The sequence below is a fragment of the Pistacia vera genome, unplaced genomic scaffold (assembly GCF_008641045.1).
Source record: "Pistacia vera cultivar Batoury unplaced genomic scaffold, PisVer_v2 Contig1053, whole genome shotgun sequence".
Classification (NCBI taxonomy): Eukaryota; Viridiplantae; Streptophyta; class Magnoliopsida; order Sapindales; family Anacardiaceae; genus Pistacia; species Pistacia vera.
This window is the reverse complement of record NW_022195086.1, coordinates 1-17,682: the sequence shown is the minus strand read 5'-3', so window position 1 is coordinate 17,682 and position 17,682 is coordinate 1. Positions and strand designations below refer to the sequence as shown.

Here is a 17,682-nt window from a genome sequence, read left to right as displayed (position 1 = left end):
TCTATATTTTAATCGTGCAACATAGTGGTTTCGAGCTTGAAATTTCATAAGGTCGCCACTGTTCAAGTCTCCATAATCATTTCAGCCTTGAGAATTATCTTATCTGCTCCGGGCCTCAGGATATTCCCCAGGATTGCAGGTAATTACTAGGCTGGAGGATGCCGGGTAAACTTGGATACCCACCCCGACTAGGTATTTTTGCGTCCTTGTACAACCATCACGACACGATTTGAAGACTTTGCGACGCAATTTATCATAGTAGTAACCTCAATTTCTTGTAGTGACCATTGAGAATTATTTTCTCGAGAAACGGACAATGTATATAAAAATACCACAACATGGCTTATTACAAACTAAACAACAGCAAATACATATAATGACAAATGTTGAAATGTGAAAGAGAGGAAAAGAGTCATTACTAGGTGCTTAACTAAGTGTCAACTCAGTAGAAAAACTTAATTCACTTTCTCTTCTTCTTTTGCTTACACAAATGAAAGAAGAATGGACTTATATAGGGATAGTAAATGTGTGCTATTATCTGCTATAATGAGCCGGGGGTAGTGAGTGTGTTTATTTGCTGTAACGAGCTGCTATAACGAGCTGTTAAGTGATATTTAATGCTACACGATTCCTTCCCAGTTCCCACAACCGAGGGGCCTTGGTGGTAAGCTAGAATGAGTAACCCTCTGTATCATTTTACATATTTAATTTGGAAGCTTCAAATCAAATAATCAAGGGGTCTAACTCTAAATTAAATTATATGAAACTGAATAGGATGGCATTCAAGAAGCTTTAGATCTTTATTATTTAATACAAATATAATTAGGTTGGGCAATAAATGATGTCCTTCATTTTTAATGAGGCCGAATAAGATTTTGCCACTCTAAGTTTGGCAAATCACCCTTTTCCATCCTTGGTTTTGCAAACTATCACGTTCCACCCTCCGTGGATGATGTCGTTTTAACTTGTTACATCAATCCACAGCCCATCTCAATTCATTACTCCTAATGCTGTCGTTTTAATTTGCTACATCAATCCTCGGCCGTTCATCGTAACTCATCAACTCTCTTCATACATCAGCGTTAGGTCTCATACTAAACACAAGATCAGTGAACTACTAACCACCCCGCACTATTCACTCATCATAAATAACATTAATAACATTAACATATACCTCTATTGCTCTGTCAACGGCTCATGATTGCAGACAACAAATTATTATTATGCTCCCTTCAACATCAAATCAGTTGATTCATATTTAATATTTAAGACCTAAGACTTAAGCCACGCGGATCATGCTATTCTTCGTAAATTAATCGAATCAAAATCCTTGGCAAATCTTTCTTATATTCGTTTTTAGTATCGACCCATTTTCTTTTCAGAACTACTTAAATATAAAAAAATAAAAATAAAATTCTTAAATTTTAACGCTCAGAATATTTACTCCTTAACTATAATATATAAATTATATAAAATATATTTTTATAAATGATACTAAGACAGAATTGTTTTATTTTGCTTTGCGATTTTTTTTACAAAATGTTTTAGTTATTTCATTTTTAAATCTTGCGTGATTCAAGGGAGACCGAAGATTGGAACCAATTCTTGTCCCTACCCCGAAATTGATGGGAGGATGAAAAATTATCCCATTCCCCAACTCATCCCAATCTTAATCCCCGGTTCAAAAGGGATGAGCCCTATCAATTTTGCCATCCCTCTATGATCAATAATCACTTATTTAGCGATCACAAAGAATTGATTAGGAAAAAAATAAATTACTGACAATTTTCCAAAGAGGACGATAGATTTGGGCAGCCCATTTAACTTGGTCAAAATATTAATTCACTAACAATCTCTTCCAAACTATTTAAACATGGAAACATATAAACATTGAGTTGATCATTCCATCCCCGAGTAATTTCAAATTTCAGTGGAGCACAAGAAACCCCCAAAGTAAAATTCTCAACAAGATATATAGCCAGAACAAATTCAAAAATTTCATATAGAAGATAGCTCTCTAAAACTTATTTATGGGTTTACAATGGAAAATCATTACTAAGGTCAAAACAAATAACTAAAAGGAACGATACATGGCATGAGATTCTCAATTCCCCTAAAATCGACTCGAGACTAATAGAAATTGAATCTCCAAAATGGATGTTCTTCACTTATCTGGGTGGAGGAGAAGGTGGTGGAGGCATGTGGGATTTTGCAAATCCCACCCATGCAACAATGCCAACAGCAAGGATCACCCATCCAAAAATGTCATACTTGAGATCACTGCTTTTTTTCTTTTTTGAACTCTGCAAGAGGTAAGGAGAGAAAAAGAAATTAGCTAAAGAAGAACGCATGAATATGTCAAACTAAGGCACATAAAAAACTAATAAGAAGAGTGCAGAACATTCCATTCACATGAGATAATAAAGGCACCGGCTGTCACATATACACCACTATTCTCAAATGTAGGAACACAGAGATTAACTTCTAAAAATGTAAATGAAACCCCATATTTAAAACTATGTAACCTTCAATCATCAAATAATGTGCATCTAAAACACATGAACAGAGATGAAGGTTGACAGAGATACAAAAGACCAAGGATCTAAACCCTTTTTCATCCAAACCACTCTTTTTTTTTTAACAGGATACAATTAATCATTGTTATTAAGATATTTTCCATCAGTTTTAAAATAATTGAATTAAATTTGTATGGCTAATGCAGACAAAAATTAAGGAAGCTGTATATGTTTCAACTAACATTATTAATAGTAGAAAACACCAAATTGCAAGCATGCACACCACAAACAAGAAAAAAAAAAAAAGACAAGTTTGGGTGTCACCTTTGCACCCGAAGAAGTAGAAGAAGGACCAGCACTAGCTCCCATAGCTTGTTGAGCTAAACCACCATGCTTGTGGATCTCCATGTGTAATTCTGGAGCCTAGGGAAATGAACAAATTGAAATACAACATCATTTCAAGCAGAGAAGAATTACTCCAAAAAAGATGAGTACCATTGAGCCATGGCAGATAGAAAGAAAATTAGAAAAGGCTAACACTGCAAAAGGTTTACTTTTACCACTTATATTAACGAGTTGTCATCTGTCACTTGTCAAAAAACAGGTACATCTTAGACACAAAATACCAAAAAAAAAAAAAAAAAACACTTATATTAACGAGTTGTCATCTGTCACTTGTCAAAAAACAGGTACATCTTAGACACAAAATACCAAAAAAAAAAAAAAAATTCCAATGCTAAAATCTCAACAATTTATGCCTATCATAAAAATGAATCATCAGAAATCTCACATGCATGAACAAATTTGGACAACCAATTCTATAAGTACCCAAGTGTAAAGGAACCCAAACAAGTCCAAAAGCATGAAGCAGCTACATTAGAATGATCCAGCTCTTACCTAACACTTCAGTGCATTCAAATACTTCTATCTAATTTTTACAAACTTGTGATATTTTCACTTAAAATACCCCAATAAGACCCTGTTTAAAGAATCCACTTCATTTTAAAATTAACTTAATAGAAGACAAAATAGCTGTCTTATTCTGATAAAAAAAAAAAAAAAACCCACAATTTGAAGAAATTAACCATTAATTGCATCAAAACAAAATGGGACCTGCATCTACATAACTGATGAAGGTATCTCCAGCACGAATAAATGCATAACCAACTTTCATATCCACCCATGACATTAGCCACTCTCAACATTTCACTTAATTCTGATACCTAGTTCTCAACTATCCAACCAAAACTCTTCACTGAAAGTTTCCATGGATTTCCTACTCTGCCACTGAAGCCACCAGACAGTAGATGTCACATCGAGTGGTCGGGAAAATACATTATTTAGTAGAACCAACAGCTTTTACATATCCAGCAGGGCCTTATTTGCCCGTGCACCAGGTCCAAAACCATGACTACCATCAAATTCTACAAACTTAAGTAGTTAATATACGTAGCCCCAGAGAGACTAAAACCTACCAGAGGGATGAAACATCCAAGCAGCACCAAAAGTTAGAACTCCAAACCCCCTCCCATCTCTCTCTTTCTCGTCAAGTAGAATCTCGGCCTAAGCTTGCTAACAACTTTACTAGGTAAGGGTGTTAAAAAGACACCCAATCCACATAAAAGATAAAAGAAATTATAACTGACAAGAGTAAATGAATGATAGAGAGTACCTTGCCAGCCACTTCTAAAGACTTCTGATAAAGTTCATTTGAGGGTTCCTACAAAATGCAAAATTATTCAATCTCACATCTAAAACCACATCACCATGAGCTTGCATTAAGGCACCATGAAGGGGAAAGAAAAAAAGAGAGATAGACTATACCTCATCAACAGCTTGCTGAAAGTACTGAGTTGCCTTGCTGAAATACTCTTTAGCCTCCTCCAAGTCAGGAGTCAAAAAAGCATGAGAAGTATGAGCGTTTCCCAGGCACCATAAAGTATCATGTCTGTTGGGGCTAACCACCAATGCCTCCTCCAGCTTTGAAACCGCATCTGTTATATCAGTAAATTATAATCCCATAACAGCATATTACACTCTAAAAACCACTTTCCAACCAATTAACCAATCCATTAGCAAGTTACTCCTACAGCATAAATATAAAATCAAGAAATGACCCAATAACTTATATATTGATTTCTTAATAAAAACACACCGAACTTTGGCAAAAAATGAAGGGCACTCGTAATGTTAAATTGGTAAAATTCATCAAACATTCATTCTACATTACTATTAATATCCTGTATCAATTTTCCGCTAAATGCCACCAATATTACGTATCACTATTCTGTAACGTCCCAATCACGTAGTTTTCGATGAAAAGCAATCTCATAAAATGAAATAATTGTTATATAGAAAATAAAAGTACCTAAAATCATCTTCTTCGAATCTGCAATATTTTGAAACTGAGACAACTCTAGCAGAGCCCCTCCCCATTTCGTTAAATTCTGCAACCAAAAAAACCGAGATTAAACAACGAAATAAAACAACACGAACATAAATAAATAATTAAATAAATAAAATCAAGGAAAACAAACATCGGCATCGAGAGGATTCTTGGCGTATGTAGCTTCTGCGGTTTTGCGAGCGTGCTCGAAGATCAGCAACCTATCGAAATCGCTTTGCATGTCCATGGCTTCAGTCTTGCTCTCTGTTCAAGGGTTTTGTACGGACAAATGATCCAAGGAACGACGGTTTTGTGTTGTAACCCTAGTGAGAGAGCATGAAAGTAGTAGCTTAAGTCGGTTTAGGTTTTATGGTCAAGTCACAATTTTTAAATTTAAAAAAAAAAAAAAATTATTATACTTTAATACTATTTGTAAAAACATGCTAAATTGCTCTATACGACTAATTCTTATATCTTATAAATTTATTTTATTTTATTGATAATTCTCGTCCTGAAAAAATTATGGTTGGATTATATCGTTTTAGTTTAAAAAAAAAAAATCATTTAGAAAACAACCTAAACCCAATTTATGTGTATGAAAAGCCCAACTTGTATAGTATAAGCCCAATTTATGTGTATGAAAAACTCAATTCGTAAACCATTGGGCCTCCAAGAATAAAGGATCCGTTTGGTTTACAATTTTGTGTTTTTGAGAAAAGTTTTTAAAAAAAGTTAAAAAAAAGTTGAATTAGACGGGTATTACGATGTAGGATTTATAAATTAATAAAATACTCCCTATGTTTATTTTTTTACAAAATACCCCCTATAATAAAACATTAAAAGTTAACAAAAACATCCCCAATCTACCCTCAAATACGGACAGCCGGCCACCACTGCCAAAGAGTGGTCAGAGTCGCTGTATCGATGACCTTTTTCGGCCAGATCCACGGTGGATCTAGTTGGCAAAGGCCAGATCTACGACTAGATCTGGCCATTGACGGCCAGATCTGCTTGTATTTGCTCGTCAACGACGGCCAACAAACCGTCGTTGTTGATGGTCAACGACGACCATTTGTTAGCCGTCATTACTGACTGGTTACGGCCAAAGATCTGGCCAGAAAAGGCTAGATCGGCGCACTACCAGCCAGATTCAGCCGGTCCTGGTGGATCTGGTCGGAAAAGGCTAGATCGACGCACTACAGGCCAGATTCAGCTGGTAGTGCGCCATCTTACCAGATTCCGGCCATTTTTCGGCAATGGTGGCCGAAATCTGGTAAATGTGGATTATTGAGGTGTTTTTGCAATTTTTTAAAAAATATTTAGGGATATTTAATTAAATTAACAAATTTTGGGGGTTTAAAAAAAGTTGAATAATATCGAATAATATTATGAGTTTTTGAGTATTTTACTGTTTAACTTTTTTGGGAATACTAAAAGTAGTATTCCCAATTGCCAACCAAACGAAGCCAAAAATCACTACCATCTTCCAAAATATATTAACGTGAGGGTATTGCATGGTATTTACAAACATTACTAATTCAGTAATTCTTATGGCATGATTAATGAATTAACTTTAGTTACTTAGGGTGTGTTTGGATCAGGGGCATATAAGATAACGGGAGTAATTTTTATTTATTTTGCAAGATTCTGGTATTTGGTTTGCAAGTAATAAAATATGACGAATATCTTTTATTGCAAATAGTATTTACTGTTGGTACTATACGGGGTAATCTGATACCCTCCCCCAAGGCTATTATTAAAAGATTACTAGGTAATCTGATTTTTATACCTAGTTTGGCCTTAATTAAATACTATTTCGGACACAATTGTCCTTAAATATCTACCAAATAACAATACATAAGCCCCCTACATTTGAGAATTTAGCTAAAATACCACAGTCATAAAAAGTTTAAAAATTAACAAAATACCCTTAGCCACTCAAGACCACCGTCCACCATTACTCACCATAGCCGCCCGCCAGCGTCAGTCGCCGTAATGGCACACAATTGGTGAGACTGAGATCTGACAGATCATACGCCGATAAGGCCTTTTCCAGCCATGGATCACAGATCCATGACCGTCATTTCACGACCATATCTTTGGTCATGAAATGGCCATAGATTTGGTTGTGAAATGGCCATGGATTTGTGACCCTTTTATGAAAATGGCTTTGTCGATGCACGACCAGCCATATATGACCAGTCGTGCGTCATTCCATCGACTGCCATTGGCGGCCGGCAGTGGTGGTGGCTGGCTCCCAACGGTGGCTTGGGATGTGTGGGGGTGAGTTTTCTACTAATTAAAGTTTTATATGGCTGGGGTGTTTTAGCAAAATTTCAAATGGAGGGGGTTAACAGGAATAATTCAAAAAATAATAATTAAAAATAATATTATATTAATAATTAAAAATGAGGGAATTTAGTAATTTATATAACATATCCACCTATTTATCCTTCCAACCAAATATATTATTCACCAATTTATTGGAACCAACCAAACACACTTCCTAAACATTCAAAGTAATCTTCAAGGTGATTTATCTTTTTATTAATACAACATTTTTCTATAATAAAACATTATATGATCCAAACGCCCCTTTATACTTAAATACTGAACCGAGATTAAAAAGGAGATTTTTGAGTTTGTTTGTTTTTATTATTGGGTATTTTCTACCTCAATTTCTAATTTAAATTGTATGATAACAGTAAATTTTATTTACAACAATATTATTTGTAGGATCTTAATGTATGCTTAAAGATACATAATGCTATAGTTACACAACATAATTGAGATATCTAGTTATCATCTACATATTCCTAACATATTTAAGATTTAGAGTAAATGACTTTTTCCCACCCAAAAAATGGCTTAATGATACTTTCCCATCCTCATACTTTTAAAATACCACTTTTCCACAAAAAATACAAACTCTGTTAATAATTTCTTTTAAATACAATAATTTTGATTGGAAAGACAAAAACATCCCCACCAAATTTCAACCCCTAATCGCCAGCCATCGCAAATCAAACTTTCGCGCACAATTCTGATCGACTCCGACAACCATAGTCTGACCTTTTACCACCAAACGAATCACACGTCATCCCTCTTCAATAGTCCTAACAATCTGAACCATGATAGCTCTCTAGTCGCGGAGGACCGTGGTTTAATTCTTTTGTTAAATGGTCGACGTCTAATGAACAGTGACAACCAAGGTCTAAGATGATAAGGCTTTTAGATAGGAGGTTTCGTTGATGCTATAGGTGGTTTTAGGTGGAATTTTCGGCAACCAAATCGGTCAGAATTTGGCTTGGAAGCTTAACGGTCGCACGAACAAAAACTAACAGTGACCGGCGATTGGTGTGCTCAGTGTGGTGGGAAAGTGAGGGGTTTTTGTGAGTGAAGGATGGGGAAGTTGATGGTGGATTCGGTGCTAATCAACAGTGTTGTAATCATGTCGAACCGCCTAAATCGACGATTAGGGTTTGAGAAGGTATCCAACCAAAATGACAATATGACCATTCTACCATTCCTTTTAACTAGCTTTTAACCATCATGCACTTCTTCACAACAAAAATTATTAACAGATTTGTGTTTTGGGTGGTAAAATGGTATTTTAAAAGTCTGAGGATGAGAAAATGTCATTAAACCATTTTTTGGGTGGGAAAAAGTCCTTTACTCTTATGTTTTGAGGGCATAAAAAGATAACACCGATAATTTATCTTATTTTCCGGCAATTACTACATTTTACTGTAGGTAAAAATAGGGGTAATTCAATTACCGTCTTGGAGGGTGTTATTTTTCTATTACTGAGGTAATCAACTGCTCATACCAATTTTACCCTTAATAAATAAACATTTTGGACACAAATGCCCTCATATGTCTACTAAATAACAATTAACGTAAATGTGCAAAATGACTTCTTTAACCTGATATATTAATTTTTTAGACAAAAACACCCTTACTATTTACATGGATAATACCCATAGCCACCAAAGATGATTGCCAGCCATCGGCCACCACCTCCGGCTGTCACCGATCATCATTAGAACTGCGTACGACCTGCTGGATCTAGCCGGTCGTGTGCAAATCTAGCAGTTTTCGGTCAAATCGAAAGTTGAAAATGGTCAGACGATCGTGGATTTGACCAAAAACAACTAGATCCCTTCTTGTCGTTTTCGGCGAGATTCATGGTTGTAAACAACCATAGATCTGGTCGTTAAAAGCCATAATAGATCTGGCCGTTAATGGCCAGAATGAGTTTGGCTTTCCGGCTAGATCCACGACCATCTAATAGTTTTCGACCTTCAATCTGGCCGTTTTCGGCCAGATCGACGCACGGTCAGTCATATTCAGTTTGTCATGTGAATTTCGGCGATTGTCAATAACGGTCGGCACCGACGGTGGTGGCTGGCGGTCGATAGACATCTCGGGCATACTCCGGCTCTCTTCAATTGCCTCTTTGGCCCTTTTAGTTCTGACAATTACCATTACCAAAGTAATTGCGTTTGTTTATATATCTGGAGTAGTATTTTTAAAATATTATTGTTAGGTAGAGTTGGATGGTTATTACGAGATAAAATTTGAAAATTAAAAATAATTCAATAATTTAGGATAAGATTTTGAGAATAAGGAAACAAATATGTATTTTGATTTGGAATATAAATAGGATAAAGAAGCAAACACGTATTTTAGTTATTTGGAATAATATTTTTGAAATATTATTATTAGATAGAGTTGGGTGGTTATTACGAGGTAGTTGGGTGATTATTACGAGATGTGATTTAAAAATTAAAAATAGTTGAATAATTTGGAGTAGTATTTTGAAAATAGGAAAACAAATATACATTTTGATTTAGAATACAAATATAATATTTAAACAAAGGCATCCTATAATATTGTATTTGTAAGTAAATTTTAATTTGGATGGTGAGCTACTGAACTATAAAGATCAATTTTTTTAAATGTGTCTTGATGGTGATCCGCCACCGTTTCAAGTTACACTGCAACCGATTTCACCAACTATATATAAATTCAATAAAAAAAAAAAAAAAGTGATTGGTCGGCTGGTCACGAGACATAGCACAGCAACAAGGGGCTTGTGATCTTTCAGTTAAAGAAGAATTTAGATTGATTAATAACTTATTGACTTTTTGCTCTTTAAAAACAATGAATATGGACTCACTCCCTTGTAATAAAATGATTTGCCAGCTAATTTTATTCAGACTCCACGTTTTTCCCACCATACAGAATGTTTCAAGAATGACACCTATGCTCGCACCTTACTTATGATATACTTTATGCAAAGCTACGTCGTTTTCCTTCCAATTATCTATGATAATCAAGCTGACTTGGATTTTATATCCATTTTTTTAAAAACCATTTTTAAGAATTGGGAAATTAGGATGACGGTGTCAGTGTTGAAGATAATAAAGTCTATGTCTTTGTGGGGGTGAATGGTGATATTTTGATTGATTGGTTTTAGAGAAGCATGAATTGTGTGACGTAAAGTTGTTGACATCAATTGATCAGACGGCACGGAGTCACTCTCTTGCCGACAACTCTATATTTTGTCAACTTTTCTTCAGTAGTTTTACTTTTACAGTGTGACTTAAAGCTTGACCAACGTCACCAACCAAACCTTACAATCCCAATCGCATTTACAGTACGTGCATCTGTATAATATGTCTTGTACCGACAACTAAACTATTATTTTTGCCGGCTATACTTATTATTACGTTTTATTTTTCTTAAAGGAAAAATATTCTCTTTTCAAAAAGAAAAAAAAGAAAAGAAAAAAAAAAAAAACAAACAATGATATTAAACATAAGACAAGATTCTCCATAATAATATTATAAACTTTATAATTATCCAAACTTAAGATGCATAATCATTATTTAATAGATCACTCATAAGTCATAATTATACAAACTTAAGATGTGTAATCATTATTTATTAGATCACTCAGATCAAATAATCTTCAATTTGAAGTTTGAGTTATTATCTTATATAATTAGTATTATATATCCAAATTAGGTTACGTTTTAATGTGTTTTCGTTAATATAATGACCAATTTGATTGGTCATGTAAAATTTGACAACTTCATTATCCTAATCAAATGGATATTAATGTCTTCCTCAATCATTCAAATAAACAACAAGTCTTGTATGTTTTAACTGACGAAGAAATCATTACTTTAATTAGACAAGAAGAGAAAAAAGATAATTCTGAAAATGATAGTATGAAAATGTCAAAAATTTTATGTCAAAAAGCTCTAAACATGCTTGATACTAGCGACTTTTTACGTATCCGTAATATAAAAGATATAATAACAATTTTAAAACATAAATTATTATCCCAAACAATTTTAAATAAATATTTTTTAAATTTATAAATCAAAATATGTGAAAAAAAAAAAAAGAATTTGGTAACACTCGTGGCGCGTAGACATGAAATAAAATCACAAATTATAATTTTAATTCAAAATGGTGACATCAGGCCACAACCACGAAATAATAAAATTATAAAAAATAATTTCAAAATTTAAAAAACGAATTAGAATGGCAAAAGCCGCAATTACACAACTCTCGAATGGCATTCCCGGCATTACAAAGTATAAATACCATAAAAATCCTTACACAGTTTCTCTCTCTCCCTCTCTGTGCATTGTCTCGCAGGTGTCACAGTTTGGCAGAGATAGTAAAGGTAAACTCTTTCTCTCTCTCTGTCTTGGATCCCGAAATCTAGGGTTCTTTGTTTTCACTCAAATTCCACGTAATTTCTGCAGCTCAATCAAGCTCCTTCGTTTTCGCATTTTGGAACGGTTTTACTTGGTACTAGTTTGATGTTTCTGTACTAGTCTTTGTCTTTGTTAGATTCCTTGATTTTTGTTCAGCTTGTTACTCTCTCTGTTGTTGATTTTGTTGTTTTTGTGCTAAGGTAGTTTGCTTTTTGTGGTTTTCGTAAGTCGATTAGTTCATGCTAGACCTAAATTTGAAGAATTGTTTTTTTTTTTTTTAAGTCAAATTGAGTTAATATTTGATTTGTACTGTTTGGTTTATGAAAAAATCGTGGATTCAACAGATGTGAAGAGTATCGACTTAAATTAATAAGGTGGGCCGATCTGATTTAATATGTAAAGGATCATTTCTAGTCCTGACGTTTGCTTATCTTTTGGCTGAGCTTTGGTGTTGATGTCTTGTATTTTTCTGGTTAGAAATTGAATCCGATGGTGTATCTCCGCTTTCTCTAGTATTTACTTCGTTATGATTTTTTTTTTTTTTTTTTCAAGATTCTGTTCATTGAGGGGTTTTGTAGTTTTACTTTAAAATTGATTGGGGAGCACTTCTTGAATACAATTTTATGCACCTCTTATGACTTTTCTCTTGTTATTTTGACCTGCAGACTTTGGAAAATGAAATACATAATAGAATTTCTCTCTTTGGTTTGTTATTGCCGTCTTTATTCCTGATGTTTGAATTGAATTTTCACCTAGTAGAACATATGGTTTCGTCTTTTCCGTTTAGTAAAGCCCTTTTATTATTAAGTTGTATTAATGACTAGATACTTAATTGATGTGGTTATTGTTATTTTGATCACGCTTAGTTGAGATAAATTTGGAGTTGCCATTTTTCGTTTCTGTACTTCACTTACTTGGTGCTATAACTTTGCATTGAACTATTTATTTAATATCTATTCTATGCTTTCCTTCTCATTCTTAAGATATATATACGTATAAATAAGGTTCTATCTTTGTGCTGTCATTTAGGGTTTGCAAGATGGACAACATGCATGGCTTTTGGCAATTGGGTGATGAGCTTCGAGGACAATCGAAAACTACGGAGGATCAATCATGGGTAAGGGCTGCCTCAAGGTTGGCTGAGCAGACAAGATTGAAAGGGGAACGCATGAATAATCTTGATCTTTCAAAGGGCACAACAGAACTAAGGCCTAGGGATAAAATTATGTACCATGAAGATAACAATTATGAACACTTTAACTTAAACTTCAACATGCTGAATCTGGACTCCAAAGTTGCTGAAAATGTGAGCAAAAGTTCCTTCAGGAATGGTATTTACAACATGAATGCAGTGTATCAGAAAAACAGTGGGCATAATATGGGAAACCTGATGGTTAACAAGTATAGTGGCAATAATCTGAGTGTCAAAGAGGCCGACAACAATAGCAATAACAGCAATGATAACAACAACAGTGCAGTTGACAAAAGGTTCAAGACTTTGCCTGCCACAGAAACACTCCCACGAAATGAGGTGCTTGGAGGATACATCTTTGTCTGTAACAATGATACAATGCAGGAAGACTTAAAGCGTCAGCTATTTGGTAATCATTGTTATCATTGTTACTTGTTTTACCTACCCATGTAAAGGCACTTACATTTTTGCAACCAGTTCATAGGTAGAAAATTGATAATATTGATATTTGTTCATTTGACTTAAAACTTAATAGGTAATGTATTTATTGTTTTTGCTATGAGTCAAGTATTAAATGCCTTAATTGTTGTGATTATATATCAGACCATGCAACATAACTTTCTGTAATCACCGTAATATGCATTCCCTATTAGACTTTAGTTCCTTTATTGATATGTATAATTCTCATGTATTGGTTATTTTTATGTTTTAGGTTTGCCTCCGAGATACAGGGATTCAGTTCGAGCAATAACGCCAGGCTTACCTCTGTTTCTTTATAATTATACTACTCACCAATTGCATGGAATTTTTGAGGTTTTTTTTCCCTACTTCATTCCCTTTCATTTGATGGTAGCATTAAATTCGGAAATGATTAATATGATACGATGTAGTTATTAAAAAAAAAAAAAAAAAAAAAAAAAAAAAAGATGTACTGAACAAAATAGGACAAGTTTTAATATGGTCATGATTAGGCAAGTTGTGTATTTTTGTAATTTGGTCTTCTAATTTATTTTTTTGGTAACTTATATGTCTTGAACATTGTGTTTCCCAAATTGGTCTTGTATAGGCAGCAAGTTTTGGAGGTTCCAACATTGATCCGACGGCCTGGGAAGATAAAAAGTGTAAAGGAGAGTCAAGGTTTCCTGCTCAGGTAAAACTTGGGTTGATGATTTGTGGATTCCTTTATTCTGTATCAGTGGGGACTTTACTGACTGTAACCCTGCTTTCTCCTTTTTCCCTTCAAAAATAATAAATAGGTAAGGATCCGTGTTAGAAAACTATGCAAGGCATTGGAAGAAGATGCTTTTAGACCAGTCTTGCATCATTATGATGGCCCGAAGTTTCGTCTTGAGCTCTCAATTCCTGAGGTACAATCAAACTTTCATTTATTGCTATTCTCTCCACTCAATTTCTGTGTCATGTAAGCTTTGATAGACACTGACTTGCATCATCCAAGGGTCATGAAATTTTATGTGCTGGTTTTGCAGACTCTGGATCTGTTAGACCTTTGTGAACATGCGGGCACTGCATAAGCAAAATATATTAGCAGAAAATACAAATGTAATAGGCTGTGTGGTGGATGTAAGCTGCCTGCTTTTCTCCGATTTTCCTAAAGAGCGCAAGCTTGGGTTCTAGTCTGTGTTGTATGAATCTTCCTGGGAAAAGTAGGAAATGTTGTGTGAGGCAACTAAATAAATGTAATATTTGTGTCGCATGGAGGTACTTCTGAAGCATTTGCTTTATGTATTATGTGTATTATGTGGAATAGTGTTGTAGTCTTATAGACAGACTTGCAAGATGTTAAAAGAGAAGAATGAGGGACTCAAAAAGGTGAAGGCCCCGAACATCTCTATTCTGTGCATGTAAACTGTTGTTTCTACACTTGTCTTCTGCTTGTAATGTTAATTTGGATAAAATGGAGATCATTGTAACCTCGTGGAAATTCTAATCTTTTAACCTGTCTTTGACCTAACCTCTCGTGTAGCAAACAAAGCTACTGGGAAATTTAAAGGCCGTGTCATACCGCATCCGCATGTCATATTTGCCTGCAAGCTTTCAGGGTTTTACATTGATGCAAATTTCAAATTAATGAGCGAAAATATACAAGTAAAGAGGTAAAAATTTGACAGGACAAGAAAAATATTTCAATTATCAAATCATAATTATTCACAAGTATACACGGACACTCCAGGTTTCAATTTGAACATGACACAAAATAAGACCGGAGGCCGGACCAACTGGTAACTCAGACATTGGTAATTGAAATTCAATAGGAACACCAAAACCTGAACTTCAAGCCCTATGCAAATATCAATTCGACATGAAACCTGTCTTTTGTTTCATTATGCAACATTTGGGCTAACCTTCAAGCCGCTGCATTCTGCTATTCCATTATGAATGCAGCTTTCTCTATCCTTGGAGAAACCTGTGCTGTGGATGACGACTGTAAAATAAAAGATGACTTCAAACTGATTCAGTAAGATCTTTGTAACTCTATTACAACTTCACACTAGAAAATTTGTACTGACACTCAAAGAGCAGCTGATGCAAGAAATGTATGGATTCTTTGCAACAATTCAGCCTTTATCGCATCAGGTATACAAGCTGCATGAAAAGCAGTTGATTAGTTTCAGAGTTGATGAATGATATAGTAAACAACAAAAAAAGAACAGGTTCCACTACTTCACTTCATAAGATAAGAACTATTGCACCAATCATATCAAATTCAGGCAATTAAATTCCCTTTTATTGTTCATTGACAATTAGAAATTTAGCACATCAATTGCCTAACAAGTAACAAAGTCAAATTCCTTTCATTTTTCATTAAAATAAAAAAAAATTCTTACCTCTGCCCTTTGGTGTAATTACGTGTACAAGATCATCCACAGTAACATTATTTCTCCCTTTCTTCTTTATATATGCCCTACAAAGTCAAAGAGATTTTTGAGATGTTAACAAGACAAAATGAGGAACTTGATAAGAACAACTCAAATATGTTGGATGTATAATGAGCAAAACATCCATGTTTGAGGGATGTAACCAAAACAAGTATACGATTTTAATAAAAAAACAACTTGCCAAGTAAAAGTGTTTCAAGCAAAGTATGAATTCGGGTAAAGTTTCCTAGAACTACAGGAAGCATCTGAGTCTTCCTCAATCCTTCTATCATGTTCCCACAAAATGCCTGAAAAGCTATGTCCACAGTACTCTCATCCACCAACCACAAATTAGCTTTACACCATCTATAGCACACCTCAACAATTGCTGATGTATAGATAGATACACGTGTTCAATACTCTCAGCAACTGCATAATGGAGGTAAGGTGATTGGCAAACTCAATACATCTTACTCATGCTAATAGGTGACCGATGTCAGGTGAAATACCTAGGTGATGGTGTCAAATACGAAGAATATCAACTGAACTAGATGACATCCTCAGGGTATGATAAGGATCTGTTTCTCAGTTGTAACAAAAGGATCATGCTTCTCTCCCTGCCTAGCAATGTGATCAATATAATGTACATGACAGATTGATCTCTCAATTTCAACTGAAGAAATATCATAGTGCATGCCAGCATGACTCTCTTGATTTTAACTTCACAGGGATCCTTTTAAGAGAGGAAACACAAGGTAGCAAAATTTCACGGCACCATACTCTTTAAATAAAACGGTTGAAAGGAAAACACATAACCAGGTCGTAAGGAGTTCTTTAAATGAAAAGAGGACACATTTTAGTGCTACTCTTGGTCTGCCTAACCTAACCAAAGCCACAATAGTCGAGCTAGTAATTTCAGAGGGTAGATGGCTCCGTCATCCATCGCCAGGCCACAGAAAGCTTCTAATACATCTAATTCATTCATATATTCTCACTGGCCACAATATTCTACATGTTATCATCTAATAATCTACACCAACATCTTATGTTGAACATTGCTCCTACTTTTATCCATATTTGATAAAGAACTTGACAACCAAATAATTCAAAAAATGCTAAGGCTGCAACCATTCACTACACAAAAACAATAATAAGAAAACAAATCAATAATGATAAACTAGAAACCAAGGCAGTTAGATAAATCATTTTATTCAATACAAACAAAAATCATTTACTAATGATAGTAGCAGTGAAATCAAAGTAACTAAAACCTGCAAAGAGCTCGCATTTCATCTTTCCACCCACAATCTATAAGCCTTTCTCGCAGAAGTTCCATTAACCTCTCTTTTTCTCCACTCTCAATTAACTATGGATGAAAAAAATGATATCCACAATCAAAAAAAGAAGAAATATCACAATCCAAAATAATACTAATTACAAATTCTCAGTTAGTTATTGTAGCAAAAAGAAGGGAAAGAAACAACCTTAATGCCAATGATTTCTTGAAGGGAAGGCTCTTTTGATTGGTCCTCCACTGCATCTGGCGTGGGAGGTAGATTCACAGAATTTCTCCTTTTAATCGAGAAAAAAAGTTAAGATACAACATTTGTAAATGTAATTCTAAAATGTCGATTTCAATATAACTGATTTCTTGGAAAAGCTAAGCTTTCACTTTCAAGTGACGGTATTTTCAATGAAACAGAGGAAAAAAAAGTTGAACGCGATTCAAGAAAATGAGAGAGTACTTACATGTGTTAATGGCTAAGCAAAGACAAAGCTAGAAAATCTCGAGCAATCACAGAGTGGTTTATCACAGAAGGAGGAGGAAGAAGAAGAAAGAGGGTAATTATCCAGAAACGGCGCCGTTTAGAAGGAATAATAGTTAAGAGCCGATACGCTCCGTTTCGATTTTTTTTTAATGGGATGTGTCTAATTAATAGCTTTAAAAATGAGTAGATTTTTGTTAATAAACCAA

The 17,682-nt window shown here is 34.6% G+C and overlaps 3 protein-coding genes across 4 annotated transcripts; 1 reads left to right on the top strand and 2 right to left on the bottom strand.

The window, feature by feature from the left end:
- Positions 1–1,954: 1,954 nt before the first annotated feature.
- On the bottom strand, positions 1,955–5,149 carry LOC116128149 (mitochondrial import receptor subunit TOM20-like). Its single transcript, XM_031413839.1, has 6 exons — positions 5,054–5,149; positions 4,885–4,963; positions 4,341–4,510; positions 4,189–4,236; positions 2,841–2,939; positions 1,955–2,303 (listed from the first exon to the last, which is right to left on the bottom strand). The coding sequence occupies exons 1-6, from the start codon at positions 5,147–5,149 to the stop codon at positions 2,169–2,171; spliced, it is 627 nt and encodes a 208-aa protein (XP_031269699.1). The 3' UTR covers positions 1,955–2,168.
- A 6,409-nt stretch (positions 5,150–11,558) lies between these two features.
- Positions 11,559–14,773, top strand: LOC116128185 (B2 protein-like). 2 transcript variants are annotated; one of them, XM_031413894.1, is made up of 7 exons: positions 11,578–11,605; positions 11,688–11,733; positions 12,669–13,240; positions 13,544–13,644; positions 13,898–13,981; positions 14,088–14,198; positions 14,319–14,773. In XM_031413894.1, exons 3-7 carry the CDS (start codon positions 12,679–12,681, stop codon positions 14,361–14,363), a joined length of 903 nt encoding a protein of 300 aa, XP_031269754.1. In that variant the 5' UTR covers positions 11,578–11,605; positions 11,688–11,733; positions 12,669–12,678; the 3' UTR covers positions 14,364–14,773. The 2 variants fall into 2 exon arrangements, with proteins under 2 accessions (XP_031269745.1, XP_031269754.1); XM_031413885.1 differs by lacking the exon at positions 11,688–11,733 and having other exon boundaries at positions 11,559–11,605.
- Positions 14,774–14,963: 190 nt separating this feature from the next.
- LOC116128175 (transcription and mRNA export factor ENY2-like) lies at positions 14,964–17,628 on the bottom strand. Its single transcript, XM_031413874.1, has 5 exons — positions 17,457–17,628; positions 17,192–17,279; positions 16,979–17,073; positions 15,678–15,754; positions 14,964–15,435 (listed from the first exon to the last, which is right to left on the bottom strand). Coding segments are annotated over exons 1-5 (336 nt in total). The 5' UTR covers positions 17,459–17,628; the 3' UTR covers positions 14,964–15,361.
- Positions 17,629–17,682: the final 54 nt, after the last annotated feature.

Coding starts and splice junctions, on each gene's coding strand:
- LOC116128185 (XM_031413885.1), top strand. CDS start 12,679: ATGGACAACATGCATGGCTTTTGGCAATTGGGTGATGAGCTTCGAGGA. Junction 13,982..14,087: donor AGTCAAGGTTTCCTGCTCAG/GTAAAACTTGGG, acceptor AATAATAAATAG/GTAAGGATCCGTGTTAGAAA. Junction 14,199..14,318: donor TTGAGCTCTCAATTCCTGAG/GTACAATCAAAC, acceptor CTGGTTTTGCAG/ACTCTGGATCTGTTAGACCT.
- LOC116128149 (XM_031413839.1), bottom strand. CDS start 5,149: ATGGACATGCAAAGCGATTTCGATAGGTTGCTGATCTTCGAGCACGCT. Junction 4,511..4,884: donor TTCGAAGAAGATGATTTTAG/GTACTTTTATTT, acceptor CTGATATAACAG/ATGCGGTTTCAAAGCTGGAG. Junction 2,940..4,188: donor CTTTAGAAGTGGCTGGCAAG/GTACTCTCTATC, acceptor TCATTTCCCTAG/GCTCCAGAATTACACATGGA.
- LOC116128175 (XM_031413874.1), bottom strand. Junction 15,755..16,978: donor GAAATGCGAGCTCTTTGCAG/GTTTTAGTTACT, acceptor TTGACTTTGTAG/GGCATATATAAAGAAGAAAG. Junction 15,436..15,677: donor AATTACACCAAAGGGCAGAG/GTAAGAATTTTT, acceptor CTTTTCATGCAG/CTTGTATACCTGATGCGATA.